Source organism: Penicillium diatomitis, assembly GCF_028827545.1.
Source record: "Penicillium diatomitis strain IBT 30728 chromosome Unknown utg000015l_segment0_segment0, whole genome shotgun sequence".
NCBI classification, from domain to species: domain Eukaryota; kingdom Fungi; phylum Ascomycota; class Eurotiomycetes; order Eurotiales; family Aspergillaceae; genus Penicillium; species Penicillium diatomitis.
The window spans coordinates 505,507-524,021 of record NW_026623187.1 but is presented as its reverse complement, the minus strand read 5'-3'; the positions used below and the strand labels follow the sequence as shown (position 1 = coordinate 524,021).

Here is an 18,515-nt window from a genome sequence, read left to right as displayed (position 1 = left end):
TGTGATGGATGTACAGTTGACATGTCGATGGAGAGAGCCACAGTCTGCGATGGGACCCGATTGATTCGTGGCACCCCAAGCAACCGAGAGGAAAAGAGAAGACACAAATCATGGAACAAACCACCAGTCAGACTCTTCGAAAGCCAAGACTCTTTTCTCTGCGCTCTTTACCTCTCCTGAGCCCGTCGGGTCGTGATGGAACAGACACAAAGCACAGTCGCCCACTGCGACGGTTCCGTGGTTCATTCGGAAGATATCCCAAGTTCGATAGCCCTGCCCTCTCGCTCGGGTGTCATGTGAGTCCGCCCACACTGTGAGCTCATCGATTAAAGTTGCATGAACCATCTTCGGTAGGACTAGTCGTCGTGAGTCGTGACCCCGGTGTCGCGGTACCTTTGTGGCACCTGAAACTCGGCCGCCACGATGGACTCATGGAGGGTCAACGTGTCCGTGTAGACGTGTACCGGAGTAGTCGTCAGCGCGAGGGCTTAGACCCGACTCGTCGCGGGAAGGGAGCAAGAACACCGTTCGAGTGAGAATTTGTTGTGGTCTCCACGATGGGGGGGACAAGTGGATGCCAGCGGTGGGTCATGCGCTGGCTCGGCGGATACCCTTTGGTGTGTTGGGTGTGGTGATGAGCGATCCAGAAGGCTTGCCTCGGAGACTACGACTCAGCAGGGGGCTTTGTAGCGGGTACAAGCGCAATGGACTCGATTCTAGACCATTGCAATGGATGTGGGCGGTGGGGGCATGGAGAGTACCTCATCGGCTCATGCACATAGAGTATGTCTCATTCAGATCTTCCATGTGATGCCCACGATCCATATTCATGCACATGCGTTGTTCTCTCTTCAGATAATGGGGGATGTTTCCCCCCTTCTCGCTCTTCGAGTTGATGGTCAACATCAATACCCAGTGGCATGCAATTATCGGTTCAGGGGCTAAACCACAACTTCGCACACTGCCGGTCCTGTGGTTTGATCCCGACAGCCGACTGTGGGCGCCGTGGTCTCGGCAAGTACGGTCCTCGCGAAAGGTGAAAGAGACTTTTGCACAAAGCACTGCCATTGGCTGACACGTCCCCGAGAATGGAGACGCGCAGAGCATCAGTGCCCAGTCATAGTACATTGTATGCTCTTGGCAGGGCAAGACAGACTCTGCACCAATCACCGTGGATCCAGATGCAATACTTTTCTGGGTCAAGCAGAGCCGATTCCCACGGGTATTCCTCTTCCTGCTGGCCAGCCTTTCGAGCCAGGGGACCTGAACGTGACCTGAATGTGACCTGAACGTGACCTGAGCGTGACCTGAACGTGGCCTGGAACGAGGACCAAATTCGAGCACGGCAAACAAAGGTTCACGTGGCACCAAGACGCGTACCCGTCGGGTCTGAGAATGACTGCCAAGATCAATCCTTCTCCTGCACGTTGAAACAGAAGGATCAAAGGAATATGTGTGGATGATCGTGTACCGTTACCTGTGTATATATTGTATGTCTCTGTCGAGGTACTGTACCACCCCGTCGACGACTCGGAAGTCAATTACTGAGGAGACCACCTCCACCAGGTGACGTAGCCTCAGTGGCAAGCATGAGGCCGAAATTCGCACAATGACACAACAATCGTGACCCAGCACGCTGGGACTCCTTCGCCAGCGAAGAGTTTAACTACTCCCGCAGCGTGACTATCAACGTACACTGTACAAGAGTCGAGAAATACTGTCGCGGTGCTCCAGCCGAGTTCTGGTCAAGAGACGCGAGGAACATCCGGGAGGTGGCATGGACGGAGTGGACTGCGTGCAGGTGGAGGGCTTCCATTCCACCGTAACCGTCAATCCACTTTCGGAAAGTTAGCCGTAGCCCACGTCGCCCATGGAGCCTGTTGTTTTCTCACATGAGAGACCGACCGGGCCGAGACCTTTCAATCTTCTCGAGGCTATATATCCTGCAGCGGAAAAAAAAAAAAAAAAAAAAGCTGGGCCGGGGGGATCGGAGGAGCATGAAGTTGTCATGAGTGGACACGAGGCATCGAGTTATCAGAAGAATCGATCAAGTGCCGACACGTACCGACGCGGTGGGACTACTCAGTCTCACAGACTCACAGACTCCTAGTAGGTATGAAGTGTACCTAACAGTGCGTTAGGTAGGTGGGAGGATCCATGCGAGCAAGAAAGTCAGGGCATCTACAGGTAGATTGTTCCCCAGTGCAGTGTGCAATGTGCCTAAGACCACGCTAGTGTCATCATACATCTTCCTAAAGTCACCACCACCAGGTCAGTCAGTATACGCGCAGTCAGACACGCATCAAGGCCTTATACAAGTAGGTAGTTCTATACCGAGTAAATACTGCCGCACAGGAAGTGTCCACCCTCGTAGAAACCTGGACTAGCATCCATTATATCATTTTACAGTCTACTGTACACTTTTCACACATTCAACCCCAGTCATCGAGCTCAAGTACGCAGCTACATATTAGTTTATTGTGCCTCGTATATTAGTACGTAGAACGGCCTAGACCCAAAACTACCAGATAATATCTACTGGTAGGTAGTTTGTTAAACTATCCTTTACTCGATACTCCTCCCAGCCAGAGTCGACTTCATACTCAAAATCATCCATCACCCGTACAGTCGTACACACAGTCACAAATCGAGTCGTCCATCCACCCGTGAACCCTGACCCTGGACCCAACAAATCACGTATCCAGGGTCCGAAACAGCCGAGACATGTCGGGAGTCGTCTTGTTTATATCGTGCTGATCCCACCCAAGTCTTGATGTCATTGATCGCTTGACGGAAACCACTACTATCTACTTATTCTTAGTCGCCCACACTCATAGTATGCGGCACTGGTGTCCAGAACTGATCTGCGGTGTAAAATTCCGAGAACGCCGATACTTCCAGCGCTTGGGGTCTGGCTATATTTTCCCAATAAAATCTATTTCTGGACTCAAAAACATGAGGAAAAAGTGGATGTGCAGCTGTTTTTGTACATTGCTCGCTGCACTATATTTTTTGGGCTTCGGAGCTCGGCCCTACAAAAGACATGATCACATCATCAAAATCACAAGGGGTATCCCAAATCCCATATCCCAAATCCCATATCCCAAATCCTGCCCATAGAAACATCATCAAGAAATGTCAGTCTTAAGAAGTTTTCTCCATGTCCAAATCCAGACTCGCAGTCCCAGCTCGATCTCGATGGCAGGCTCAGCCCACGGATAGAAAGATGTGCAATGAAAAATGACAGACAACGCGCTGAAAGTTTGAAAAAAAAGGTAGTATTGCCCACCGCTTCCACGCTCAAATGCGGTACCGGTTCTTGATCGCGTCAGAGACCTTTTCTGCCACGGCGTAGATGGTGGCGGTTAGATGCCCGCACACCTGGAATGGAATGATGGATGCATCGACCACGCGGACGTTCTTTGTGCCGTAGACCTTGAGCGTGGAACTGACCACGCCTCCTTTTTCACGAGGAAGCATGCTGGCTGTTCCGACGGGATGGTAGTTGGTGCGGTCTGGAAGATACGGGTCAGTAGGGGTTCATAGAGAGTGATTGCGATCTCGCAAGCACTTACAGTTGGACTTGACCCAGTCGTTCCACTCTGATGCCGGGGCGTCGTTGGGCAGGTTGTCGAGTCCAGGGGCGAACTCGTCCCCAACGAGATCGTTCAATGGGTTTGTCGAGAATGCTTTGCGGATAAACTTGGCCACGTCGACCTGGGCGTCGAGGTCTTGGCTAAATTGGAAAAAGTTGGGGTTGATTGCAGGGGTCGCCGAAGGATCGGCGGATTTGATGTGGACGTTTCCTCGTGCAAATGGAAGCAACGGCCAGTATTCAACTGAGAACGAGTCTAGAATAGGCAGTAAGACAATCTCGGCATAAGGGACCTGTGATTTAAAGATCAAATCGTGCTGGACCTGAAATGCTTCTAGAATGTTGGCCTCCGACACTGCTCCGTTAGATGAATTAGCCACAACCTTAGCATACTCTGTCATGCTGGACTTGACATAAGCCGCTACGTTCGAGACGTTGCTGCCATAGAGTTGATTTGCTGACGGGAGGACGGAAAAAGTTGGCGAGCCGAGCCAGAACTCTAGGCCTTGGTAGTTGATCCCATTGTTGGTCTGGTCCTGCAGGTTCTCACCAACGGTGGGAATGTTAACCTTGACGGTAATGTTATACTTACGGAGGATATCCGGATTACCAACTCCGGACAACTCCAAGATAGCCGGCGATTTCACAGCTCCAGCTGCGAGAATGACTTCCTTGCTAGCGTAGATCGTTTGGACCCCTCGTGAGTTCTTCACTTCCACACCGACTGCTGTGGCTTCACTTCGAGTATCGTTAGACCAGATGATCTTGTTGGCGAATGTGTTGGTGAGAATCTTGAGGTTCGATCGATTCTGATAAGGCCAGTAGTAAGCCCTGGCAGCATCTTCACGAATATTTTCCGTGGAGTCAACCGTGTCTGGGTGCGAGGTGAGGCCAACCATACGGCCGCCATTCACATCGCGATTGAAGGGAACACCTAGTTGGTTAAACGTCTGATCAAGAAGAGGAAGCAGGGTGCGGTTGGTGATTAGCGACGGCCAGCCCACTTTCAAATTACCATTCTCTCCATGATAAGTGATATAGTAATCGGCCCCTCGAGAGATTTGGTTTCGAGTAGGAATTTGAAATTCTTCGGATTTCGTGAAATATGGGAAGAGGCTCTTCCAATTCCACCCGTCATTGCCAACCTGTTCCCAAGCATCGATTTGGACGTCTTGTGCTCGAGTATATGCCATTCCTGCGTGAAAAAAAAAAAAAAAATCAGAATCAGGATTTGGCTCCCCCTCACGAGAAACAAGAAAGCAAAGGTATATGCGTCGATCCTGGGGAGTCAACTTCATCGGTGATCCGCCTACCGTTAATCGTGCTTGTCCCCCCAATGGCTTTACCCGCGCGCATGATCTGTCTGCCACCACCGGCGTATATTTGAGGCTCGGTCGGGTATGCCCAGTCGATATTTGTGCCGAACGCTCGCCCATATCCATTGACATTCGTCACGTTGGGATTGCTAAACACGGAATCGCCGGCTTCGATCACAGCGACGGTGATATCTTTGTTCTCACTTAGTCGATTGGCAACGACGAGGCCGCTGGTACCTCCACCGACGATGACGAAGTCATAGATAGGCGTATTTGCATGGGGTGCTGCGTGCACTGAACCTATACAATAGGCCAGGGAGGCGATTGCGGAAAGTTGTGTCTTCATTGGGATGGATGCGTCTTAACAGGATACGAGAGTTTGTGATTGCCTGGAAAGCTGATCGCTTCGATTGGGGCAGAACGATTGTTTGCGCCCCAAGTACGTCGGACTGTCTTTTTATGTTTTCTGCTCTCCAGGTTGACGGTGCTTCCAGCAGCATTCCCGGGCTATCGATGGAATGCACGCAAAGGCCCTCCATGTGGAATGTCACTTTCGATGTGCCGCAGCAACGACCGGCGACCCTGAAAACCCGTCCAATGAGCAGAAGTTCATGACCAAGACGTACAATCACCGACTAATGAAGCCCACGGCTTCCGGGTGAAACTGACACGTGCGTCGATAGTCACCTTTGCCGCGAAGCTTCTGCTGGCATGTGAAGTAGTGGAAAAGGCATGCAAGGCGTTATTTGATTGCAAAGAAGCCACTGCGGCCCGATAGGCAGAGTCGAGCGAGATGTATTGGGTCCCAATTGATTGATCTGGAATTCCTAGCGCACTTTCTACAAGCCAGATCATTTCAACTCCATCTCGCTTGGTCTCAGTAGACATTAAGTAGTCTACTCGCCCCTGCTTATTGCGTAGACACCAAGGGGAACATAATCACGTGATACACTCACGCTCTGTGGAAGGTCGGCCAACTTAGTTGGCAATGAAAACGGGTGTCACTATCCAGGAACGATCGGTGCGTCACTACAGCATTTGTGAATGACGCAGCTGATCGAACAGCATCCGCACACACCTTGAGCCCCGAACTCTTGAATAGAATATCGATCGAGGCTCTTAATCGCCGATCGACATGATGCGTGGCATGTTGCTCTATTCGTGACAAGCAATGGAGGATACGTGCGTCTTCTTTGACGCCACACGGGGCCCCGAGCCGCCTCGGACTAGTCAGAAACACGAGGATCGTGCTGAGGGGTGATCACTTGGTGGATGGTCGCCCACCCACATGGGAGAAGACTCACTTCACTCAAATTTTGCAAGTCTCGCTCCTTGAAGCGCTGACTGCAGTGATCCAGCGACCAGTTAATGATCCCTTCGAATCGTGCCATGATGGACTCTCGCAGGGCGTTCAGGCTCTCAAATACGCTGTGAAACAGATAGGAGAACTGATGTGCGGCTCAAAATGCACCATAGCCTGCCTCATGCGCTTAGCGATGCGCGGGAAAGCGAGGATGAGACAAAACGGTACTCAACGCCATCAGCTACACGCCACGGATTCTCCCATAGCAGTCCTTCCTTGAAACTACATCATGAGGCGTACACGATCGCCTGGATTTGTGCGCTCCACATTGAGATGGCAGCTGCTATGGCTGTACTCGATGAGCTTCACGGTCCCCTCCACATCGATCCTGATGACAGCAATACCTATCAGCTTGGCCACATTGGCCAGCATAACGTGGTGATCGCTTGTCTACCGGCACAGGGATACGGTACTGTCAATGCTGCGCTCGTTGTGACGAATTTAAAGCGATCATTTCCCTTCGCGCATACTGGGCTTATGATCGGAATCGGTGGAGGTGTTCCGAACATGGGGGATATACGCTTGGGGGACGTGGTCGTCGGAACCAGAGTGATGCAGCATGACTTTGGAAAGTTTATCGGCGACGGCCGTATGATTACCACGGCAGTGCCCCGATTACCGCCACTGCGACTTCTTACAGCGGTATCTGCCCTTCGTGCGGAACATGAGCTGTTGCCTTCTCGAATTCCTCAGATCCTGCAGAATAAGTTCGCGGGAAAACCTGCATTTGCTCGACCAACGGCTCCAGATCGCCTTTTTCGCGCTGACTACGAGCATGGGGGCTCGCACATCAACTGCAATGAGTGTGACTGGTCGAATCTGGTCCCTCGCTGGGAACGGAGTTCAAGTGATATTAGAATCCATTATGGTGGAATCGCCTCTGGTAATCAAGTGATCAAAAATGGCATGATCAGAGATGCCATTGCAAAAGCGCATGACATCGTCTGCTTTGAAATGGAGGCTGCTGGTATTGTGGACTCCTTACCATGTCTCATTGTTCGTGGAATATGTGATTACGCCGATTCCCACAAGAACAAGGAATGGCAGAGGTTTGCCGCGTCCGCTGCGGCTGCGTACGCTAGAGCACTGATAGGGCAGTTACCTGTTTCTCGTCCTCGCATGAGCTTGAGCTCGGGAATAGAAATCAGTACGTGATTGAATCATGGTTAGCAAGTCAAAGGCTAATTTCTAGGCAGATGACATTAAACATAAGGAAAGGCGACAAGGTCTGCTCGAGTCCCTGCAGTTTTCACAAATGGACGCACGACGAGTGACAATTGAGAACGCCCATGCAAGCACATGCGCATGGTTCTTCGACCACCCCAAATTCCACGAATGGCTCGATCCGCAAATGATAGCTCATCATCATGGATTGCTTTGGCTAAGTGGGAAGCCAGGAGCTGGAAAATCAACAATCATGAAGTTCACCTACTTGGAGCTGAAAAAGGCCACCAGCCGTGAAAATTCCCTAATTGCCTCATTCTTCTTCAACGCTCGAGGTGACACGTTAGAGAAAACTGTGCAGGGCATGTTTCGATCCCTTCTTCTCCAACTGCTTGAGCGGTACCCGTATCTTCAAGTTGTTCTCGATGACCCAGACATTATACCCCGAGGTCAAAAAACTTGTCCTTGTCTGAATACGCTGAAAGACCTATTGTCAAAGGCGATTCTGACTCTTGGATCAAAGGGATTCACGTGCTTCGTTGACGCACTTGACGAATGCGACGAGCAACAAGCGGTGGACATGGTTCAGTATTTTGAAGATGTGGCTGAGCGCTCGTCTTCCCAGGGCGTCCCGTTCAAGATCTGCTTTTCGAGCCGTCACTACCCGCACATTGCGGTCAAACGAGCTATTCGCCTCACCCTGGAAGATGAACAAGGTCATTTTCAAGACCTAAACCTCTATATCACAAACCGTCTGAAGATTGATGAGAGTCACATCCTCGAGAAAGTAGGGTCTTTGCTCATCAAGAAAGCAGCCGGTGTTTTCATGTGGGTTGTTCTCGTGGTTGAAATGCTCAACAGAGACTATCGACGCGGTGGCATAGTTCTCCATCAAAAACTCAAAAAGCTGCCGAGCGATATAAGTGAGCTCTTTCGCGATATTCTGCGACGAGACGGAGACGACGTTGAAGATTTACGTCTTGGTTTACTGTGGATTTTGTTTGCGAAGCGACCATTACAGCTGCAGGAATTTCGTCATGCCGTTTGGAGTGGCCTTTCACCCGAAGAGCTCTCAGACGAGGACCAAGACTTCACTAGCGACACGCACTCCATTGAGTCTATGAATAGATTCGTCATTGCCTCGACAAAAGGCCTCGCCGAAATCACAAAGGGCAGCAAGCCCATCGTGCAATTTATCCATGAATCGGTTCGAGATTTTCTCATGAAGGACCAAGGATTGAATCAACTGTGGCCTGAAATCGGACCAAATCCAGAAATCTCAAGCCACCAAGTGTTGCGTGACTCTTGTCAGAAATACTTGTCACTCGTGTTCGCACGGATGCCAAACAACTGCGCGAATTCTCCACGGAGTGAACGTAAAAAATTGCTACAGCGGTATCCATTTTCTGTATATGCCTGCTCATACATCTTACGCCATTCCGATTCAGCAGCCACTTCTCACTCTCAGGATGGATTTCTTCAAGGTTTCAACATTGATCACTGGGTCAAGTTGAACAACTTCTTAGAAGAGCCGAGTCTGAGGAAGTACCATTCAGGATCCCTTGAATACGTCCTCGCGGATCTAGGGTGTCCGAACCTCACTCGCGTCTGGCTTTCAAAGCACCCAACCATTCACCAGATGTTCCCAACAGAGAGCTTCAAATACTCACTCTTCGCTGCGTTAGCCAATGGAAACAAGGAAACCGTGGCATCTCTTCTTGGAATTTCCTCACACATTTACCATGGAACCGACATCACCGACGGCGTTAACCCGAGACGAATTAGCGAGACCTCAAGAGGCTTGACGCCCTTGATTTGGGCTATGAAATGGTGTCATTTCCAATTGGCTCGATTACTTCTATTGCAAGGCGTTGACCCTAACGACTCTCGACGACGGACTTCGCCCGCATTAGATATTGCTTTGCGAAAACGAAACCATGACGTTGCAAAGCTGCTTCTTGAATGTGGAGCGAATATGAATTACGGCCCAGACGAAAATCCCCTCTTCCTGGCCTGCACCGGTGGCTTCGACGATGTGGTATCATTGTTACTAGATCACGGGGTCAGCGTTGAGCTACAAAATTCATCGTTCGAGACACCTCTGTACTGTGCGTCCAAAAACGGCCACCTCCACACAGTGACCCTATTGATAAAAAGAGGTGCGACAATAAACCATAGCAGTTCGCGAAGTCTATACTCGTCGTTGTTGGCTGCAGCGGAACAGGGCAAACCAGAGGTGGCACGATTTCTCATACGCAATGGCGCCGACGTGAATGCCTGTGACCGTAGTGGCTTCTCACCGTTGACAAAATCAGCCCAGAGAGGGCACTTGTCCATTGTCCAGCTGCTACTGGAAGCTGGCGCGGAGGTGAATTCAGTTGACAATCATGGTCTTTGGCCTTTGATAGTATCATGTGAGCAGGGCCATATATCAATGATCTGGCTCCTACTTAAGAATGGCGCGGATACGGATGCTCTTTACTACGGAAAAGTTTCACCTCTAGCTAAAGCGTGCCAGCGAGGTCATATGTCTGTAGTCCAAACACTACTTGAAACTGGCGCAACAGCGAACATTCTTGACCCGAATAGCCGCTCACCTTTGGTCATTGCATGCGAACGGGGCCATCAACCGATTGTCAACCTACTTCTCGACTACGGCGCAGACATAAATTCGACCGATGGCACGTACTTTTCACCACTGACACAAGCATGCGAACGAGGCAATAATGCAATAGCCAACTTACTTCTTGAACGAGGTGCGGACGTAAACGCCCATGATCGCAGCGGTTTCTCGCCATTGTTGAAAGCATGCAAGAAGGGACAAACGTCAATCGCTCAGCTTTTCCTGAGGTATGGTGCGAAGGCAAACGGTACTGACGAGGATGGCTATTCACCATTAATACTCGCATGCGAGCGGGGCCATCAATCTACGGTAAAGCTACTCCTTGAGTTCGGCGCGAATTTGGATGCGATCAACTACAGGGGCCATTCGCCTCTCACAAAAGCATGCGAGTATGGCCATTTACCGGTAGTTCATCTGCTGCTTGACAACGGCGCGGACGTCAATGCGTTCGACGGCAGTGGCTCCTCACCCTTAATAGAAGCATGCGCGCATGGCCACACGCAAGTTGTTCGGTTCCTCCTACGGATGGGTGCAAATGTTGATGTGTTTGACCAAAGTGGCTTTTCTCCTTTGACAAGAGCATGTGAGCGAGGATATCTGTCGTTGGTCCTTACTCTTCTCGAGAGCGGCATAGATGTGACCAAGCCCGACAGGACTGGGCAGGCGGCGATCACCACAACCAAGGATACAAATATTATTCTGCTTCTTTTGGGGCATGGAGCAGATATTCATGTGCGCGATCTCTCTGGAAATCCCATCCTGACTCGAGCCTCTCAGAACAACAACTGGATTCTTGCAACCCGCTTGATCAAGTTAGGTGCGGACGTCAACGCCGAGAATATGGATGGTCGGACAGCTCTATTAGAAACCACCGACGCTCGCATAGCCTCGCTGCTGATTGACCATGGCGCTGATGTCAATGCGTGCGACAGATTTGGGAATACTGCCGTTTTCAGATCCGTCTGCGAGGGGAATCAAGCTCTCCTTAGCATCTTGCTAGTGAAGGGAGCCGATGTCAATCGAGTCAATCTGATGGGTCGAACGGCCTTGACAGAAGCTCTCAGCACTCGAGGTTCCATTCCACAGGCCCATATTTCGAATGCTCCACTGTCAAAACCTTTCAATGACGACATACTTCGAATGCTCATTCGAGGGGGTGCGGACATCAATACATGCGATGTACAAGGAAATACAATCCTGTCGCACGTGGTCACCAACTACGACTGTACTCTTGCCCAATTCTTACTTGAAAAGGGAGCTGATGTGACCATCACAGATCGAGATGGTCAAACGGTTTTATTCAAAGTTAGAGACGCCACAATGGCCCAACTACTACTTGAACGGGGAGCTGACGTGAATGCGCGTGATGCCCTACACCAGACACCGCTGCTCGTCTCGATAATAAAAAGGGGAGATGAAGTTGCCAAAACTCTCATCGATCATGAAGCTGATGTCAATGCACAGAGCAAGTATGGTCTCACACCCCTCATGCTACTCGCATGTCGCGTTGCTGGGATCTTGCCGGAGACGCTTGACGTTCTCCGGCCTAGACATTGGCTCAAGTATAGTTTTGAAGACATGCCGATGTTGTTCTCCGTCTCGGATGCAAGAGCGAACGGGACATTGAATAGTTTTGTGGACTTCTCATGGGAGAGGGAACTGGCGAGGCTTCTGGTATCGCGAGGGGCGAATGTCAATATCTCAACTAGATTCTCCGAGACGCCTTTACTCATGGCCATGACGGGCCGGATGGATTATGATTTTGTCCTTTTTCTTATTGAGCATGGCGCTGATGTCAATGTTCGTACCCCTTATTGGTTGACGCCTTTGCAGCAGGCTAGAAAGAAGGGCAGATCGGTTATTGTGGACCTCCTCTTACGGCAAGGTGCAAGTGAGGTTGAAAATGTCGATGTGTAATATTTTCAATTGGAGTTTTACATGTGATGCATTGCGTTTGAAAATTCAGAAACTATCTCGTGTTCTACTCGCCGAGTTCGAGATAAAATTTAGAGCACCTGATACTTCTCCAACATTCTATTACACTTGTCGCTTGGCTTGCGAGAAAAAGCGGTCTCGAGGTCAGCCTGGATGCAATCATGTAGATGAGTCCCAGATGCATGATCAGTGACCCCCAGTAGCGATTGAGGCTCGCACCAACCCCGTGCATATGGGAATGTCGCCTCACTTTCTCTGGCCAAAGCACTCAAATCTCACAGAAAAAGTGACATTTGAACGTGCGAGATAAGAGAGAATTGTCAGAGTGAGGTGAATTGGAAGAGAATCGTACAATTCCGATGAACTCTAAAGGTCAATCTATCATCTCTGAAGGTCCTCTGAACCTGAAATGCCATCATGGTCACCTTGTGGTATGCGCGAGGCCATTGCTGTCCGTTGGACCCAATTTCGGACGGGGTTCATGATGGCCGGGAATCTGGTTCGCACCTTCCATCCATGCTGTTGTGGTGTCTGTTTCGGAACTGCATTTCTTCGAGTCGTCCCTTCTTCGTGATCCTTCCTGTTGCCATGGAAAGCGTGTTGGTCCTTCCGTTCTGCTCTGTATGACCCGCTTCATGATGTTCTCTCTCTCTCTCTTCTCTCTCTTCCCTTCTCTCCTCGCGCCGCTTGGTAGTCTGCTGCGAGCTTTGAGCATTTCCCACTGCCCATAGCGATTTGCACTCTTCCTTGACGTTCTGCGTGTCCTCTTTGAGGACTTCTAACCCTTCTCCAACTTTCCGCGTTTCTGTCTGTTCCCCGGTGTTGCAATGGCGGCTCCGGCCATCTGCTCGCCTCGCTCTGCCCGTCTTCTTCTCGCCGGGAATGTGAATTTGCCAACTCTCGAGATGGAGAAGGCCAAAAAAGCCATTTCCAAGGTAGAGAAGAAGCCTTTTTACTTCCCAGGCTTGAAACCCCTCGCTGTCCCTTGGCGCCTCGCTCCCTGGAGACGGTCCCAAGTTGGCGGCTCGCTGGAGAACGTGCTCGCTTCTGGGGCCAGACAGACCCTGCTGGCTGCTCCTCAATTGCGTGCAGATGAATCTCCACGCGCGAGCCAACTGGGCTTGATGACCGAGTCCTCTGCCCAGCCTGTCACCCCCGTGCTGCGCCCTGCCCTGCGTCCTGCCCGTCCCCCGCCCCGGTCCATTCTGAAGCGTGTCGGTGGTCCAGTGGAGCGTCATGATCGTCATGTTTCCTTTGGAGACGTGGCTGTTCAGGAAATTGCACGGCCCGACGTACACGTCAGAGTGTTCCCTCCTCCCCGCTGGGCATACTTCCCTACCACTCGTCCTACCCATCCAGAACTTCCCTCCCCCTCACTGGAAGTGGAGGATGTGATGCATGAGCCTCACCAGCGGCACGTGGAGTCCTTCGTGAAGCCTCCTTCAGTGAAGGAACTGATCGTTGGTACCGCATGTTGTGCAGCCTTCATGGGGATTCTGTGGTGGCTTGGGTGAGTTGAGGATAGTTTGCTTGCCTCCCCGACTTCTCCCTCTTGTCCTTGTCTTGTTCTTTTGCATGTTTTGTGTTTCATCACCTGTGGGACCGGTCGTCGCCGTCTGTTGCTTTTTGTCTCCTGCGTTCCGTCACTCAACCTTCAAAATCCCAAAAACAAAACTATACCAATGCCCCTTCCCAATCTCATCGTATCGATATGCCATAACTGGCTGCGCTTACAGTCTATAGGTCGAGACCCGACGAACAACCCAGTTGCAAGGGGTGCCCTGGAGGCACATAGGGGAGGATGGTGGTGGGTTCATACCCAAACAATAGGAATGTTCTCCTCCGCCCTTTTCGTGATCTGTCGCGTGTTGACTCATGTTCTGACTAACATCCTTTGTGGAGTTTATCTGCAAGATCAATGATGACCGGCAGGACACCGCATACGATCGAAGCCCCGGATCCGACAGATTGTGGCACTCCGTGGCGAAACAACGATGCGAGCCCCATGACGACATTTCCCCTCAAGCTATGTGATGTAACACGCGCGGTATTGTCCTCTATGATGCTGCAATGTCGAAGACTATCACGCGTGGTGCCATTTTCGAATTCTGGAAAATGAACGACGAGGTGGATTTTCGTCTCCCGAGGGACTCAAAAGGATGACGGGCTTTCTGTTCGAATATGAAGGGGTCTCTTCTCCAAGAAATATGACGAATTCTTGCTTCGAACCAAGTTTGACAGGCATTAACTTGACACGTGTGTTCGACCTTGTTCGCGATTCGGAGTGCTCGTTGATCGTTGATCGTTGCATGTGTTGTGTATGTGTATACGTCTTGTAATGTTGTGCAGGATGCCTTTGTGATGTGTCGGTATATCATACATAATCTTGTTCTTTTGTTTGGAGAGTAGACCCCGTCTTAATGTTTTGTATTGGAATAAACTCCACACTCGGTGAATTTCCAGGCCACGAGCAGATCTCGCGCGAGGGTACTGGGCTTGAGGCTCTCAGTAAACGGGTCTCAAAGTAACCTGATTTCTCTTGCCTGTAGGCTGAGTAGCGTGGACTCTGCAGAGCTTCGCTGCATCTTTGTTCTCTGTCCACGTTTTCAATTGCGGCTTGATGGGCGCATGGTTGGTCCAAGCAAGCAGAATTTCAAAGACCTGCGGCTTCGAGTTATGGAAAAGGCTCACTTCTGGGGTTGTCTTGACTTGGTGTGACTAGATGTGAGCTCTGGATTGTGCCCCCATGCTTGGATCAGGTCATTTCGAAGGACCAGGCGAGACAGTGTGATTGCTGCCTTACTCCTTCGATGATTGATGAACAGCACAATCGGTGAAAAGTCGACAATCCTGATTTTGGTCTATTTTGAAAAGAGGAACTCCATCAAGAGCAATTTGAAAGTTGGGGGAGAATGTATTGTGAGATTGTCGTGGGCTCGACCTCAGCCGGGGACAGGCAGTATCACATGCTATAAAATGTGTTGTCTCCTTGTGGCAGTGTTCGAGCTTACGACCTTGCTCGAGACCGCAGGAGGCAGAGCTTTGTTAGACAGCCAAGTCAATGCCGGCTACAGGAACAATGGAAGCGGTTCCCTTTCGAATTGAAAGCGCAAATCAAGATGACTAACGCTGCGGCCTTATCATGCATGCCCCAAGACCCAAGAAGGGACTTTTGAAATCACCTCTGCTCCCATATCACTCGAGGTACTTTGGTGGTGAGCCTGTCGGAGAGTGATCATGTGACCAATCAGCGCGCTTCAACGCCCTCGACAATTCGTGCCACAATACGTGGACTTCACTTACGCAAAAGCTTTGTCGAATGTCGAATGAGATGTGAATCTGTCGCGTCTTGCTGAGACTGTCATGTTTAGATGTCGACCATGTCGTCCGGATCATTCCAGCTTTAGCGGCTGTTGATATCGTCTTCCTTGGACCATGCATTACCACGAGTCCACGACATAGTAATCCCGCCAATGATGTAGAAATTTTGTCACCGCGAAACGCCATTGACTTTACAATGACGGTCACTGTGCTTGAATTAAGAGATCCGATAGGATCGAAAACCGATGCGCTGAAACGGCACTAATGGTTCGTCATGCAATACCGCCGTGCTACTTGTCATCATGACGATCAAACGCCTACTTCAACCCTGTGCCTAATATACGGAGTATATCAAGGACAGACTTTTCCACAAGATTGAACATTCGGTCTTGTCCCCAATACTGAAAAACCAACCTGAAGAGTATACGGCGTTTTATCTCAGCCGGGATGGGGTCTGTTAATTCCTCTGGCGAGCCCAGATTGGTCATTGCTTCGAATCGCCTGCCCCTGTCGGTCAAAAAGACCGATGGAAAATATGATGTCACCCCATCGAGCGGCGGCCTGGTGAGCGCACTGAGAGGTCTGAAAACCGCGAAGTTCCTGTGGCTAGGTTGGCCTGGATTGGCCGTTGATCCAAGTCACAGAGACAGAGTCGACGAGCAATTAGCCAAAGAACATGCAGCTGCTGTATACCTTGATGAAGACCTTGCCAAAGATCACTACAATGGCTTTTCCAGTGAGTGAATGATCGATGGGCGTTCTGTTTTAGTGGGTTCACTAGACCTGTTACTGATGGCTTTTCCTTCACCAGATGCAATCTTATGGCCAATTCTTCACTATCAAGCTGGGAAATCAATGACCCCGACTGTGTGGGAAGCCTACAGGCGCGTGAACGAGATCTTTGCAGAAAGTGTCAGCAATGAGGCGCGAGATGGCGATCTGATATGGGTGCATGATTATCATCTTTTTCTCCTGCCGCAGATGCTGCGCGATCGCTTAAAGGCTCAGGGAAAACGATGTCCCATCGGGTTCTTCCTCCATACTCCCTTTCCAGCGGATGATTACTGGCGAGGACTGCCGTTTGAGGAGGACTTGCTTCAGGGAGTGCTTGGCAGCGACGTCATTGGGTTTCACACCGACGAATACAAGAAGAACTTTGTCGCTTCTTGTGATGTGTTGCTGTAAGTGCCTGAAGTCCCAGATGGCTCTTCCGACGTACCATCCCTAATACAACTTCTATGGTAGCGGATCCGTTCAAGTGACCAATGACCATCTCCGCTATAAGGACCGTATGATAAAGACAGGGAGATACATTGCAGGCATCGACGTTGGGAGATTTACAAGAACGCTCGAAGATAGAAAGGTTCAGGCTAGAATCAAAGAGCTCGAGTCACTTTACAAAGGCAAGAAAGTGATCATTGGAGTCGACCGCCTGGACTATACCAAGGGGTTGACAGAGAAGATGGAAGGGTATCGAATTTTCCTGGATGAACATCCAGAGCTACGCGATAAAGTGATATTGGTACAAATCGCTATTCCCAGTCGGGAAGACGTCAAAGAATACCAAGATCTAGAAGGCGAGGTGAGCAAGTCTGTGGGCCAGATCATTGGAAAACACGGTGAGTTTGTCCCGGCGACATGTCGAATGCTTTTTGAGCTTAGAGCTCATGGACATTTATAGCTACGCCCCATTCCACACCCCTTCTCTATATTCACCGCTCCGTCTCGTTTGAAGATCTGACGGCTCTCTATGCGATTTCTGACGTGTGTTTTCTTACATCCCGCCGAGACGGACTCAATCTGGTGGCCTCGGAATATGTCGCATGCCAAGACAGGAGGCACGGTGTTCTGGTGTTATCAAAGTTCACCGGTGCAGCAAGCTTTTTAAGCCACGGGAGCGTTTTGTGCAATCCATCAAGTGCCGAAGGTCTTTCAGAGTCGCTCTACCAAGCGATTACAATGGATGAAGAAGATCGCAAAAACAGACATAATGCTCTAAGAGACTTTGTTACCACACACTCAAGGTGCGTTGCCTTTACCATGTTTTTGGAGATCATATTAATACAGGAATATGTGGTTGACTAATGCTTGGCAGTGAGAAATGGACAAAGAGCTTCTTGGATGATCTTGAAAAGTATCGTGTGCAATGAGGCTGGTAGAAGATGAAGCCTTAAAGGGTCTTTAGACCTTGACGACCACCAGGCCCGGGAGAATCCCGTTTCGTGCAAATCTGTTGAAGCCGCGTGAGACGCAGTCTCTTTGTCATGAGTCACATCTTATTTAAATGAACTCGAATATATCAAATATAATGAAACTTCCGACTTGGTCCGAGCGTATGGCACTTCCTTGATTGATGAAAGAACAGAACTACTTATGAGTTCGCAGGATCAGACTCGATCTCTTTTTTTCTCGAGCCCGAACAATCTCTTGTTCCCAGCGTTGCATTTCACACTAGGTATCTATCCAACAGCTTTTTCAGATCCATGTCAAGCAGTAATAATCGTCTTATATCGCACCGGCATTGACAACCGACCCGGCATCTGTGCGACAGGCCCGCAGTGCTCGAGAGACACTTCCCAGGCTTGGATCCCATTTAGCTGCCTCTCTTTCGAACGCGTGCCCTGGCCGACGTCACTCAGTGATCGAGTCTTGACGAAACAGGACAATGAGCTTGGCTGGCCAGGTTATGCCAACATCCACGAAGTCGGCATCCAGCATCACTTGGCCTACCGCAAAAAGGGCAGTGTCTTAGTGATTGAACCATTACGAATTGAAGAGCAAGTTAATGCTCTCGACGAGGTTTCGGAGAATGTTGAAGCTTTGGCTCGAGATTTTAGAGGGCCGCGGTGGGTGCTACGTTCTACGTATGCGTCCGTAGTTATGACTCGGCTACGCTAGATGAAGATGTAAGTTTGAAGCGAGAGTAGGGATGCCGGTTGGTCTTTTGTTCAAATCCGATTACAAGTGACCATTTGGATCTAAGACTCAGACTGGAGCTAATATGGTCGCACGTTGTTTAAGTATACGAAATGATTCGAGAGAACCTGATTTGAGGCTGTAAACTTAACTGAAGCCCTAGAGGGACGGGAGAACATGAGTTAGCATTACTTAATGAGAGCTTCCAATACCATCCATGAACGATGAATCAGTGGAAATAGGTCGTATAATTCAAGAAAAAGCATGATTCGCGCATGTGTG

At 50.1% G+C, this 18,515-nt stretch overlaps 4 protein-coding genes across 4 annotated transcripts; 3 read left to right on the top strand and 1 right to left on the bottom strand.

Moving 5' to 3' along the window:
* Window positions 1–3,300: 3,300 nt before the first annotated feature.
* On the bottom strand, window positions 3,301–5,257 carry N7539_009007 (GMC family oxidoreductase; the record flags this gene model as incomplete). The annotated part of the gene is made up of 3 exons (XM_056938602.1): window positions 3,301–3,515; window positions 3,576–4,790; window positions 4,909–5,257. The coding sequence occupies 3 exons, from the start codon at window positions 5,255–5,257 to the stop codon at window positions 3,301–3,303; spliced, it is 1,779 nt and encodes a 592-aa protein (XP_056785979.1).
* A 1,119-nt stretch (window positions 5,258–6,376) lies between these two features.
* Window positions 6,377–11,978, top strand: N7539_009006 (Pfs, NACHT and Ankyrin domain protein; the record flags this gene model as incomplete). Its single annotated transcript, XM_056938601.1, has 2 exons — window positions 6,377–7,421; window positions 7,471–11,978. 2 exons carry the CDS (start codon window positions 6,377–6,379, stop codon window positions 11,976–11,978), a joined length of 5,553 nt encoding a protein of 1,850 aa, XP_056785978.1.
* Window positions 11,979–12,823: 845 nt separating this feature from the next.
* On the top strand, window positions 12,824–13,510 carry N7539_009005 (uncharacterized protein; the record flags this gene model as incomplete). The annotated part of the gene is made up of 1 exon (XM_056938600.1): window positions 12,824–13,510. The coding sequence occupies one exon, from the start codon at window positions 12,824–12,826 to the stop codon at window positions 13,508–13,510; it is 687 nt and encodes a 228-aa protein (XP_056785977.1).
* Window positions 13,511–15,764: 2,254 nt separating this feature from the next.
* N7539_009004 (trehalose-6-phosphate synthase) lies at window positions 15,765–17,467 on the top strand (the record flags this gene model as incomplete). Its single annotated transcript, XM_056938599.1, has 5 exons — window positions 15,765–16,053; window positions 16,129–16,498; window positions 16,563–16,936; window positions 16,999–17,341; window positions 17,413–17,467. The coding sequence occupies 5 exons, from the start codon at window positions 15,765–15,767 to the stop codon at window positions 17,465–17,467; spliced, it is 1,431 nt and encodes a 476-aa protein (XP_056785976.1).
* Window positions 17,468–18,515: the final 1,048 nt, after the last annotated feature.